Genomic DNA, 12629 nt, shown 5'->3' with positions numbered 1-12629 from the left:
ATGAGTCAATCCGGGCAGCAGTAAATCGTTCCAGTGGTGATTGGCAACCTCCGAGAGCATGGTGGATGTTTTGTATAAGGCACATCGGTAGCAACTTCTTAAGGGCATTCAAAGTTCCGCACTTGCAAAAACTTGTTGTCAACATATGGTATTCAAGGACAGTGGAGGAGTACAACATCAATTACAAGAGGTTGGAAGAGCGAGGCGAGGCATATGCCCGGTGGTGCGATGCCATTGGACTTAGACACTGGGTATTGGCATTTGATGAGGGTCATCGATGGGGCCATATGACGACGAACCTTGTGGAGTGCATTAATTTAGTTTTGAAGAGTGCCCGAAACCTTCCTGTGTTGGCGCTCGTCCGAGCAACGTATTATCGGTTAAACGAACTTTTTACGTGGAAGAATGCCGAGACTCACGAATGCAAGCGTGCTGGATTTAATTACTCTATATTTGTCCTGGATGTGGCTGTGGATGCTGAGGAACGTGCTCTGACAATCTCAGTAGATGTACGTACAAACTCACGTACCAATCCCGGTGCTCTATCGACGGTCTAAAGTCCCAAGTCGGAAGGGGGTGTAGATCCCATAACCGAGTGTTACGGCGGTTGTTCCATTCCTCTATCTATCTCCCATGTAAAACTGTCCAGTCATAAAGCTGCACTCCGCGAAGAGTGATGCAATGCTCTCTTAGTGGAATTTTTCTTGCTACTGCCGGGGGCTGTGCATAGCCAAACTGGCACATCACTCGATTCGCAGGGTGCCATTCGACACACTCGAATGACAATAACGGAGCAACGATGTGACATACCTCAAGATGTCCATGTAACTCATCGGGTATGATCAACCCTTCGTACGGCCGCCACACAAACTGCCAGATAATATTAGAATATTAATGTTTGGATACGATAATTTTAGTGTTTAGATACGATAATCACATGACCCTTAAATATTTACCTCGTCCATGTTGTCTATCTCCTTCCTAAATACCTCTATGGTCTTCGATAACCAAGCTTTGCTCCGATACGAATGACTCCACCTGAAACACGATTCATCGAAAAAATTAAAAAACATATTACGTCAATCAAATATGCATTCTCAATATAATGTATGACTAAAATAGGAATTGTTACCTCATGGCAACTGGCATCTCAGCTGGTGGAAGGGACTGTCTGGGTACAGGCGTAATACACGGCAGTCGCTCCCATGCCCAAACAAACAACAAATTAAGAGGGACATCCATCTCCTTAGTATCATACCGTGATGCACGACATAGTACTCTGTAAAGATGTGCGAGACATGCTGACCCCAACTATAAGTATGGATCCGCTCGAAATCGTGAAGAAATGGTAGATACTTCGCATGGCATATGCGGTCGACTTATCCGTGAATAGGGTTGAACCCAACAAACAAAATATCTGGCATCTGACATATCTTTTAATAGACTCCTTGGTATCCAATGGCTCTGCGTCTCTGATAGTCCGAACACAACCCAACTTAATATAAGATTTCGAAGAACTACTGAGAGCCGGTTGGTGACCGAATATCGCGATGCTCTGACTCTGTACGAAGTCGCTACTACTATCTGTCCATCCACTCACAGGCTCTCCATCAATGGGTAAGCCAAATATATGAGCGACATCTTCCAGTGTCACAGTAACCTCACCCACCGGCAATACAAACGAATGAGTTTCTGGCCTCCACCTTTCTACCAAAGCAGCTAATAAGGGGTAAAATCCTCTTATCAACCCAATTCTAGAAACGTGATAGAATCCCATTGAGCGTAAATAATTTTCAACCATCGGATTCCACGTCATCGGCGGATCCAGTTTACGAACCATCAAATTCCTGTTTGGCTGGTTCAACAAAAATATATTTATTCACTAAATATTAGTTTAAATAAATAAAAAATATTAAAAAATATTTATAATTATAATTTATATAAATATAAAATATTGTTATTTCTATTCATCCATTAAGAGCACTGGGTGCGTCTTTTAAAAAATTAGTGAGTGCCTTTCAAAATTATTATTTTTAGTTTCATTTTTTTATCGCCTGTCCAATAAAAATTTAGCAACTGAAAGAGAGACTTTTAAAAAAATTTACTTATTTAAACATTATACATAAATATAATTAATACAAATAATATTTATTTTTGAAAATATATTAAAAACTAATATAATAATAATATTTATATTAAAAATAGACGAACATATATAACCAGAAATTATTTTCTTTTCATAATATTTATATTCGAAAAAAAATTTAAATAATATTTACATTTATATAAAACAAAACATATATAATTATAATATTAGATAACTAAAATATAATTCGTAAATAGTATTAAAAAAATGGCACTAAAATAATAATATTATATTTTCATATATTATTACTAACAACAACATAATAAAAAAAATTAATTTAAATACATAAAATAATAAATTTTATGAACTTACATAAACTGGATGATCCAAATAATTGATGATATGTTCTTCAGGTATTGAATAATTACGTTCCATTTTTAAACACTACAAATTAATAATTTTTTTTATATAAATTTTTTTTCAAACAACTCTAACTCTAACACTCTTCTTCAACCTCTCAACTACTTCTATCACGATCAACTTGTGAAGTATTTAACAACACAAAAAATATTTATCTTCACTCTCTCAACTTCTCCTCTCACAATGAACATATGAAGCATTCATGCATGAGAAATAGTTCAGGAGCTCAATTTATAGAGGAGCTTTGAACATTGCTGATTATCGGAGTGGGGGCTGTCTCCTGTATGCAGACCACCTTCAACATGCCCCCTCCGTGTTGCTCCATGCGCCTTGGAAAGGAGCGAAGACTCTGCTGGACTGGCAAGATTCAAAGGCACGCCCCTGGTGTAGGTAGGGCTCTACCACACGTCTCTCCAATCCACTTCACCACGTCCACATGAGTGTTTTCATTGTCTGACACACTTTTGAGACACTGTCAACATGCCTCCCACCGTGTTTAAACTGAATTCCAGCACTGAAAAATATACCTATATTTTCAATATTTGGCCAATACACCACCGTAATTTTCATAAAGAAAATAATTTCTGGAAGTCATGTTTATATAATTTATTAACATGTTTATTGTAGATATCAGTGTAATTTTTAATTAATGATCTAAACTATTATAAATTAAAAGAGAATTTTATTTGAAAAATAAAATAAAACTAGAATTTGTTTTCATAATTTAATAATTCAAGAAAACTAACAAAAAATTGATTAAACTAGATATTAACTAAGATTCCCATAATATTAGTAAAAAATCAAAGAAGTGTTTACAATAATATGTTAGCGGATGGTTAACATATTTTATATATTGAATTATATATATTATTGTACCGTCTAATTTCTCCTTCATGTCTTGATAGAGTGAAATTTAAAAAAAAATGCGAATAAAAATAACCATAAATAGAACTGGAACAAAGAAAACTCTAGAATTTATTTTCTTAATTCACAGATAAACTAAGAACAGAAAACTTGTAAATAAATATATTTATTAAAATGAAAAGAGTGTGGTATACTCTTCTCTATTTATAGGCAATATACCAGGAAGAGCAAGGAATATATATATATATATATATATATATATATATATATATAATAACTAAGACAGTTAGACAGACCATCCAATTTTTTTAATTTGTATGAATTTAATTTAATTTTATCTTAGATATGAATATATAATTTACATTCTAATTCATTCTTATAATCTTATCTGATACTATATTTTCGGTCGTTTATCTTTAATTTCATCTTTTATTTTTGAGATGCATATAATTTGATACTATATTTTTGACGGTTTATCTTTTAATTTTATCTTTTATTTTTGAGTTATATTTAAAGCTTTTTTTTATTAAAAATCATACATATAATTTGAACCGTAAATTATATAAATAAAAGTTAAGAGAGCAAACGTAAAGGTTAAGAGAGGAAGAAAGTGAGCTCTTCTTATTTTTTAAAAATTTTTCAAAATAAAAATCTAAAATTTTTTGTTAGATACAATTAATTATCAACTGATATAGGTGCAATTCATCACCTAAAAACCAAAAAAATAAATCATAAATAATATACTGAAATCATGTTTATATAGTTTATTAACATGTTTATTATGCACATCGGTGTAATTTTTAATTAATGATCTGAACTATTAGAAATTAAAAGGAAATTTTGTTTGAAAAATAAAATAAAATTTTATAAAAAAATTTCATAATTTAATAATTCAAGAAAACTAAAAATTTGATATATTAGTAAAAACTTAACGGGCCAATAGTTAACAGATTCATCTAGCAAAACTTCACAGGAAATGAGAATGAAAATAGGCATAAACAGAATTACAACAAGAAAAATTATGGAATTTATTATTTTTTCTAACTCACAGATAAACCCACAACAGAAAACTTGTAGATGGAGTACAATAAAAAAAAAAAAAAGGGAAAGTGACCTAACTACTTCTGTATTTATAGGCAATATATAAGAAAGAGTAAGAAATATATATAACAAACAAGACAGACAATCTAATTTCTCTGATTTGTATGAATTTAGCCTTATGTTAGATAAGAATATATAGTTTACATTCTAACGTAATCTTTATCTTATTCGATACTATCTAATACTATATTACTGTCTGATACTGTATTTTTGACCATTTACTCTTTGATTCTATTTTTCATTTTTAAGCTATACATCATTTGATACTATATTTTTTTTTTGCAGTTTGCCCTTTAATGTCGTTTTTTATTACTGAACTATATATAAATATAATCTGATACGTAATACAATATTTTGGACAATTTGTCCTTTGAATTCTGTTTTTTAATTCCTGAGCTATATATAAAATTTTATTATTAAAAATCATACATGTAATTTGAAAGGTAAATTGCTTAAATAAATAAATAAAATGTACTCCAAACATTACTTTAATATTTAATATTTTTCATACCTTCCACGAATCACTTAAACCATAAAATATGCTTTAGCTTTAGTTTCTTATTTTTTTTGCTTTTATATAGTCTTTATCTTTCAAATTTTTGGCATGTATAAATAAATATTTTAAAATATATACATTTAGTCAATAAAAATATTATTATAAAATATTTTTTCTTATGACAGACTTTTTTTTTAATATTCTTTTATTTCTCGAAAATATAAACTTTACACCAAATTTAAGGAGAAGGGATTAAAAAAGTAAAAAGTTAATAATAGTAAAAACGAATAATTAAAGGTAAAAAAAAAAACTTTAGAAGCACTACTAAACTGATTTAAGGAGTTTTTTATTCTTTTTGCCATTGTATCTCTCAATCTGGCAGGTTTATGACTAATCTATTTAAGGATCTATCATTGGTTAATAAGTTGCTATATTTATAAAGTGGAATTCGAACTGAACTTCGACACTTAATTAAGTAGACAAATAAATTAATTACTCGATTAACCCAAATTGCTTTACAGATTTGAGATTTACTCAAAATAAAAACTTCTTTTTTTTTGGGACAAGAAATGTTGAGCTACAATAAACCTCTGTGCCTTTAATTTTGTCCAGCATTCCCAAAATCAAACCGCTAGAAGGATGGACCAAAGAATTTCTGAGCCCAATAATGATTTTGTGGGCCTCCAAAACAAAGTCAAGTGGATTGGATGTATTGGCATCGCTTAATTTGGGTATTGGAAGTTGAAGGGAATGAAATCGATTCCCCCATGAAGTGTCTGAATTAGTTTGAAGCATCTCCTCCACTGATTTGTAAGCTCTAATTTTTTTTGCATTAAGCATCACTATCGCTGTTGTTTGTGTTTTTCTTGATTCATAACTCTTTGCTTCCATGTATAAACTTATTCCCAGGAAGATCATGCCCACTAGGGTATCATTTGTGGTCTGGATCATTAACAATATAAAGAGTTATATTTATTATCATTTGAAAAATTTAGACAACCTTAACCTTTTTTAAGAAAAAAAAAATAATATACTGTGCTAAAGAAATTAATGTAATATAAATAAATTATTTATTCACAAGTATGTATTCATTGTTCAACATCATAATATTATTAATTAATATTAATGATAATACATAGTAATTAAGTATTTAATTTATTTAACGTTTTAGATTATCTTAAATTTTATTTAAAAAAATAAATGATAGTTTAAAAATAATGTTAAATAATAACAACTTTGGCTCAATTTTTAATTAAAAAATATTAAACTACAACAATTTTGACAAATAACGGTGTTTGGGTTACAAATTATACTGAAGTTTTAATAGCATTTGTACAAAAAAATAAGATTTCATCTGTAAGGTTTTTTTTTCTCTAGCTAGCACAATAATTTATTTGGAATAGAAACTGAGAATATTATCAATTTTGATTTAATATATTTGTGCAGATTTTGTCTTATCTTGAAAAATGTTTAAATCTCAAAAGTAGGTTAAACATATTTTTATATTAAACATTAATGATTCCTAATAAGATTATCAAGTATTTTTTCTTATTCAGTTGGTGAATTAATTATAATAATGGTGTAACTATTGTGAATTTTGGAAGTGTTTCAAGTACATAAAAAAAGGAAGCTGAAAAATTTGGAACATATTGCTTCACATGGGAAAATTTTCTACACTTGGTATAGAAACATGCTTTATAATAACATTGAGTATTCTTTCATAGTTTTTTGCATAAAAACTACCACTTAGCTCTTAATATAGATTACAGTTTTTTTAAGATTAAAGTTGTCCTACCCGCGTATCATCTGATCCACATATCAATTAACGTTTATGAAAAGGAAAAATTCATTAAGGTTATAAGGTGCTTATATTAGGAAACGTTTCGTAAGCGTACCCAAAACATAGTTATTAGACTGTTACAACTATTGATAATGTTACAACTATTGATAATGTTGTTTTTTCTAAAACTGTTGGTATTGATGAACCCATCCTTCAGAGTCTATGAAACTTATATTTGTCATCATATCAACCGTCTTTAAATCCAACGTTGTAGTCCAATTTACTCGTTTGGAGGTATTAGAACCTGGTCCAAAATTGCCATACTCTGCAAACATAATGTTATTCCTACAAAAAAATAATATTTTATATGATGGTCAAATCAAAATCATGTATTTACATAATATTTAATACATAACTATAATTTTTAAAATATTATGAACTAAGTCACATTGATATTTTTGCTTTGTATTTAACATGAATTAATAATATTGTTAATAAAATGATTAGCATAGTGATAGAGTCTTACTCATGTTGAGAGGAATCCCATAGGTCCCAACCAGCGGGTTGAATAATGTTGGCCATACTTGTATTGTAGAAAAGAACTTTAGCATAAGGTCTCCAAGGTCTTCCCAAAAAGGTAGAACCATTTCCAGAGACATTGCAATTCTTGAACACAAATCCATTTGAATCTTTTGGATTTTCTCTTGCTTGTGCTGTTATATATCCTACAAACCATTTTCCTAATGCCCTTCCAATCACATTTATGCTACACCTCTGCCATTACCAACATAATAATACATTTAATTAATCATCAATTCTCATTCAATCTATTTTTATGTTACCATGGCTAAATAATTTTAACATTATTTAAAAAGTATTATTAAAATTAGATTCATATATATATTTTTTATATAAATTTCACATTAAATCTCAAATCAATTTTTATGATATATAATTCTATAAATATTTATGTAGCATTTATAAGACTTAAAATAAAAGTAAGTATTAAAGATGTTCTTACTACTAAAAAAATGTTATTTTAACAATAATAATAATAAATACGATAGCATGCACATTTTATATTTGAATGAAATTTAATTACCTCAAATAATGACTGGCCAGCACCGAAAATAAAATCAACAGCACCTTCAATAGTACAAAATTTATAGTAATGTTTTCCATAATTATCCCACAAAGTATCTTGCAATCCGAAAAATCCAACTCTATAAAAATAAGACTTGTTCCCACTTATCATTGCAGCTATTATCAGCATCGGATTGGAACGTGGGGCTCTGAGCTGTTGTATTATGGTCATCCCATTCAACCCACGTTCTCATCTTTCCACTTCCCTTCAATATTATGTATGGTTTATCAATTGGAATCGTCACTTTCTCCCTGTAACACTAAATTTCTCAAGTCAAATTAAATAAAAGAGTTACATGCCACAACTCAAAATAATAGTAAATAATATTTGATCTGAAAACATCTCTATTTACATAAAAATATTATATGAAAATTACACGTAAGTTATTTTCACATAAAACAGAATGGGCGACATGAACTTTTCTTTTTCCACCCAACTATAATAATTGGTAACCAAAATGTGAAGTTCAATGACTAATAATACAAATATGAATAGTTTGGATGTGGTGGTCATGTGTAAATATTATGATGGGTGTGTCTTAGACAAGGCATGGAATACATTGCTTGCAAAAAATTCAACCCATCTCAAGAATTTTAACTGCTTTAACATTAACAGCTCCTGTTAGTTCATCTGAAGGTACTGCATATTAGTTCATCTCATATTTTTTCTATAGGTAAAACTAATTATTATTTATCAGACTATTCTGTTGGACAGTTTTTCCAGGATGCAAGGCAAGCTACAACATCTATTCTTGACAAAAAAAAGTTACTATTTTTTTGTAGAGCAAAAGAATATTGAATTTATTACCTGTAAATACCAGCAGTGACATTGATTAAAATCCAATACTTATTGTTGGAAGGGACAGAATCAATGGCAGATTGAATTGTAGAGAAGTTGCCATGTCCCAAAGAATCGACAACAACTTTGTTGAATGGAAGGATTTTGTCTCTAACAGTTCGGTAATTTTGACTATTAACAGCTCCTGAATTTAACAGCACAAACACATAAATCCACCAACGAACAAGAAATAGCAACATCTTCAGTGAATTCAACACCTGTGTTAATAGTTGGGATCAAATTGAAGTTTTTTGTATATAGATATAAGAAGCAGAAAAAATAACACTACACGCAAGAGGAAGAGGTGACAACAATATATTTGACAGTGGAATTAAGGAATGAAGTGATGATCGTGTATTTAATATTTATGGACACAACTTTCTCTGGGTGGATTTTGGAGGGAACCTTTGATTTTTCAATTTAACATGTTTTTCATATTAGAAACATTTTTATTAAAATTATAAAGATATAATAACTAATTTAAAATCAAATTTAAAATCAAATTTAAAAATCAAATTTAATTTCATTAGATTAGATCATATTTGATTTAAATTTAAAATTTAAAAAATACTATCAAACAAATCAGAATTAAATTAAATCTTTTAACAAATTTTGAAAACAAAACAAACTCAAATATAGACTTAATAATTTCGAAAAATAATAATAACCTTATATGTTAACCATAATTTTTTAACTTAAAAAAAGAAGTATTTGTTACTTTAGTCAATTTTTTTTTTGTTTTTAGCAAGTTTCTAAAAACCGAATCAATCATCAAACCGCTTTAACTATTAATTTATTAGTTTATTAATTCAACTAGTTCGACCGTAATTTAACAAAAAATATGTTTTATAATAAAATAATAAATAAAATTTAAATAAATACATTAGAATATAATTATAGTATAATATAAACAGAAAAAAAAAACTTACAATATTTTTTAGTTCAACGTGCACATACATGAATTAGTATTACTGTACCTCTTAAACTATGTTTTTGGTTAGTTGTTGTCATTGGTACAAAAATACACAGAGGACACAAACTTATATTTAATTATTATTTAAATCTTATTATAAAAATGCGATTACTAAATTTGCTTGTCTTTTATGAATATTTTTTACAAAAATATTATTTGTATATTAAAATTAATTATTAAAATTAATTATTAATATATATTTATATTTTAATATATATTTTATACTAATAATTAATTTTAGTAGCTAATTATAATCGTATTTTTTAACTTGCTAGAATTTGATGCTTTCATATAGAGACAAATTTATTTATTACTTTACAAACTCTTACTTTGATAAAATTTTTTATTGTTATTGACAATTAATTTTTAAGAAATGGTGTTTAGTTTCGTAAGAAAAATTAACATTTAATTTTCAATCCAAAAATTATATTATCATTATATTTTATCTTACCAACAAATATGGTCAAACGGGTCACAATTTTAATTATTAAATTACACAAGTTTACAAACTTTTTTTTATGACATATTTATTTAGGGTAATGCTACTGTGCAGAAACAAATTTTTTTCCTCACCTACTGAAATGTGGTGGAAGCAGAAGAAGAAAATACGTGTTTACATTGGTCCCTACTTGGTCCGACAAGTGCTGTAGTATTCTAGAATTGACATGAAATGTGGGCCAAGTTATGCTTAATTAATTAGCGTTAGTTTTGCATATAATATGATGATTAGTTATTTGGATTTTTTTGTCTAAAACAAATCAATTTTTGGAAAGAAATGGGCTGGGTTTAAGCTATGGAAGGTATTTTTTTTTTCATTTTTAAACGGACAATACATTTAATTTTGCAATTAAACCATGGTTCGAATCCCACTTTGTGCATGCAGCAACCCATTGGCCAGCGACAAACCCTTAAATGGAGCTCAGTATCGCGACGGATTAGTCCTTGACGTGCCGGGTTGGGGGATACCGTGGGAAACCAAAAAAAAAAACCATGTTTTGAATGTGGGTATAGTGTGTTTTGAGAATATGATGTTTATAATGTTAAATTATTGTGTGTTTCTTTTACAGTTAAATTATTTAATTAAAAAATTATTATTAATAAAATTATTTATTTAAACTTAACTTTTCTACGTTAGAAATAATTTCAAATTTAAAAAATTTTAAATTTTAAATTTTTTAATTTCAAATTTTAAAATTAGTTCTACTACATTTTTTATTTCAAATTTTGTAATTTCACAATATATTAATAATTTCAAATTTTAAATTTGAAGCTTATTTGTTAATTTAAAAAATTACAAACTAACATCAACTTTAATAAATCCTAACCTACGTGGTAAAATTTTCACCAAAAAAATTTTTTTTTAAATATTTTTATTTTCAAATTTGTAAAATAACGTAAAAATAATAAAATAATAAAATTATATTTTTCATTATTTTTATGTTTTTAATAAAATTATTAAAATAAAAATAAAAATATTTTAATAAAATCAAACTAAATTACAAACTCTAATCCCTAAACTTTACCTAAAATCTTAAATTTTCAAAAACATACCCTAAACTCTAACTCCAAATCTAAAATGCATCAATCCTTAACCATAAATCTTAAATTATAAATCCTAAACATTCAATCTATAATAATAATAATATTATTATTATTACGAACACCACTTTGACCCCTTGTCACAAGCATCAAGTTAAAGGCCACGCTCTTCATCTCAAGCTCTCTCAAGAGCACCAAATAATAATAATAATAGTAATAATAATAATAATAATAATAATAATAATAATAATTTTTAAACCATCATTTTGTTCAAATTTCTCATCTAAGTCTCCTGGTGCTACTTCATCGGTAGATGCCACAAAGATGGTGGCCATTAACATAGCTAGAATTAGAAAAGCCTTGCAACCCATTTTTGCAACTATCATTGATTAATCAAAAATACTATTTGTATACTAAAATCAGCCATTAATGTATTTGTGTATAAATACATGTGTAGTTTAATTTATTTTTAATGTATATTTATATTCTAACATATATTTTATATTGATGACTAACTTTCGTGGTTGATTTTGGTATACAGTATAATTCTTGATTAATAAAAACGTAAATATTGATGATGATGAAAATAAAGTGGATCACAATTCTCTCTCTATATATAGGCAATCAATTTCTTTAATTTGCTTCATGGAGGATTATTATTATTAGATTATTATAGTTTGATTTAATTCATTCTTATCTTGAAATGAAGAGTTTCAAAATGATCACTCAAAAAAACCTTGTCCATTTCCTCATTATTAATTTCTCTATATTTCCGTGTTATCACAAGTAATGGTCAAATTCCTAATTTTTGCATGAATGTGTAAATTCATATGATGATGATATAATATAACAAATCTAAAATGCAATGCAAGTTTTGAAGTCATTGCAATATGACAAATATTCAATTAATTAATTATCGGTGCGTGAAAATATGGGCATGAAATAAAGATATATAAATGATACAATGCAAGAACCCTACATTATTCTCCTCATTGATAATGTATATGTAACCGAACGTGTGAAACTAAGATATTCTATTCTATAGTCAAAACAATATTTGGAAATATATATGTTGCTTGCACCGCTTACAAGCTAGTAGTGACATTATTTTATATCAAGGGAGATATTCTGTTAGCGTGGTTAGGAAAATTATAAATAATTTTTAAAAATTTTAAGATAGAAATATTATATTTTTATATTTGATTCAAAATTAAAAAAATTATTCTTAAATAAGTTTGATTCTAAAAAATTAAAAAACCATCATTTTAATTTTTACTTTTTTTTTTAATATATTTGATTTTTATAAGAATAAAATCTTAGTAATATAATAATATTTGAACCACACACATTTTTAAAATAATTTTATGTAAAAATAATATTGTAAATTAT

General features: G+C 27.6%; 1 protein-coding gene and 1 pseudogene across 1 annotated transcript; both read right to left on the bottom strand.

Annotated features, from left to right (window-relative positions):
* Positions 1-624: 624 nt before the first annotated feature.
* LOC148582058 (serine/threonine-protein phosphatase 7 long form homolog) lies at positions 625-1777 on the bottom strand. Its single transcript, XM_088495187.1, has 4 exons — positions 1430-1777; positions 1133-1311; positions 957-1038; positions 625-870 (listed from the first exon to the last, which is right to left on the bottom strand). Exons 1-4 carry the CDS (start codon positions 1775-1777, stop codon positions 625-627), a joined length of 855 nt encoding a protein of 284 aa, XP_088351313.1.
* Positions 1778-6929: 5152 nt separating this feature from the next.
* LOC107621206 (putative pectinesterase 29) lies at positions 6930-11611 on the bottom strand (annotated as a pseudogene).
* Between the last annotated feature and the right edge of the window lie 1018 nt (positions 11612-12629).

Source organism: Arachis ipaensis, chromosome B10 (assembly GCF_059453495.1).
Source record: "Arachis ipaensis isolate K30076 ecotype BB chromosome B10, ASM5945349v1, whole genome shotgun sequence".
Taxonomy (NCBI): domain Eukaryota; kingdom Viridiplantae; phylum Streptophyta; class Magnoliopsida; order Fabales; family Fabaceae; genus Arachis; species Arachis ipaensis.
This window is presented reverse-complemented; position numbering and strand designations above follow the sequence as displayed.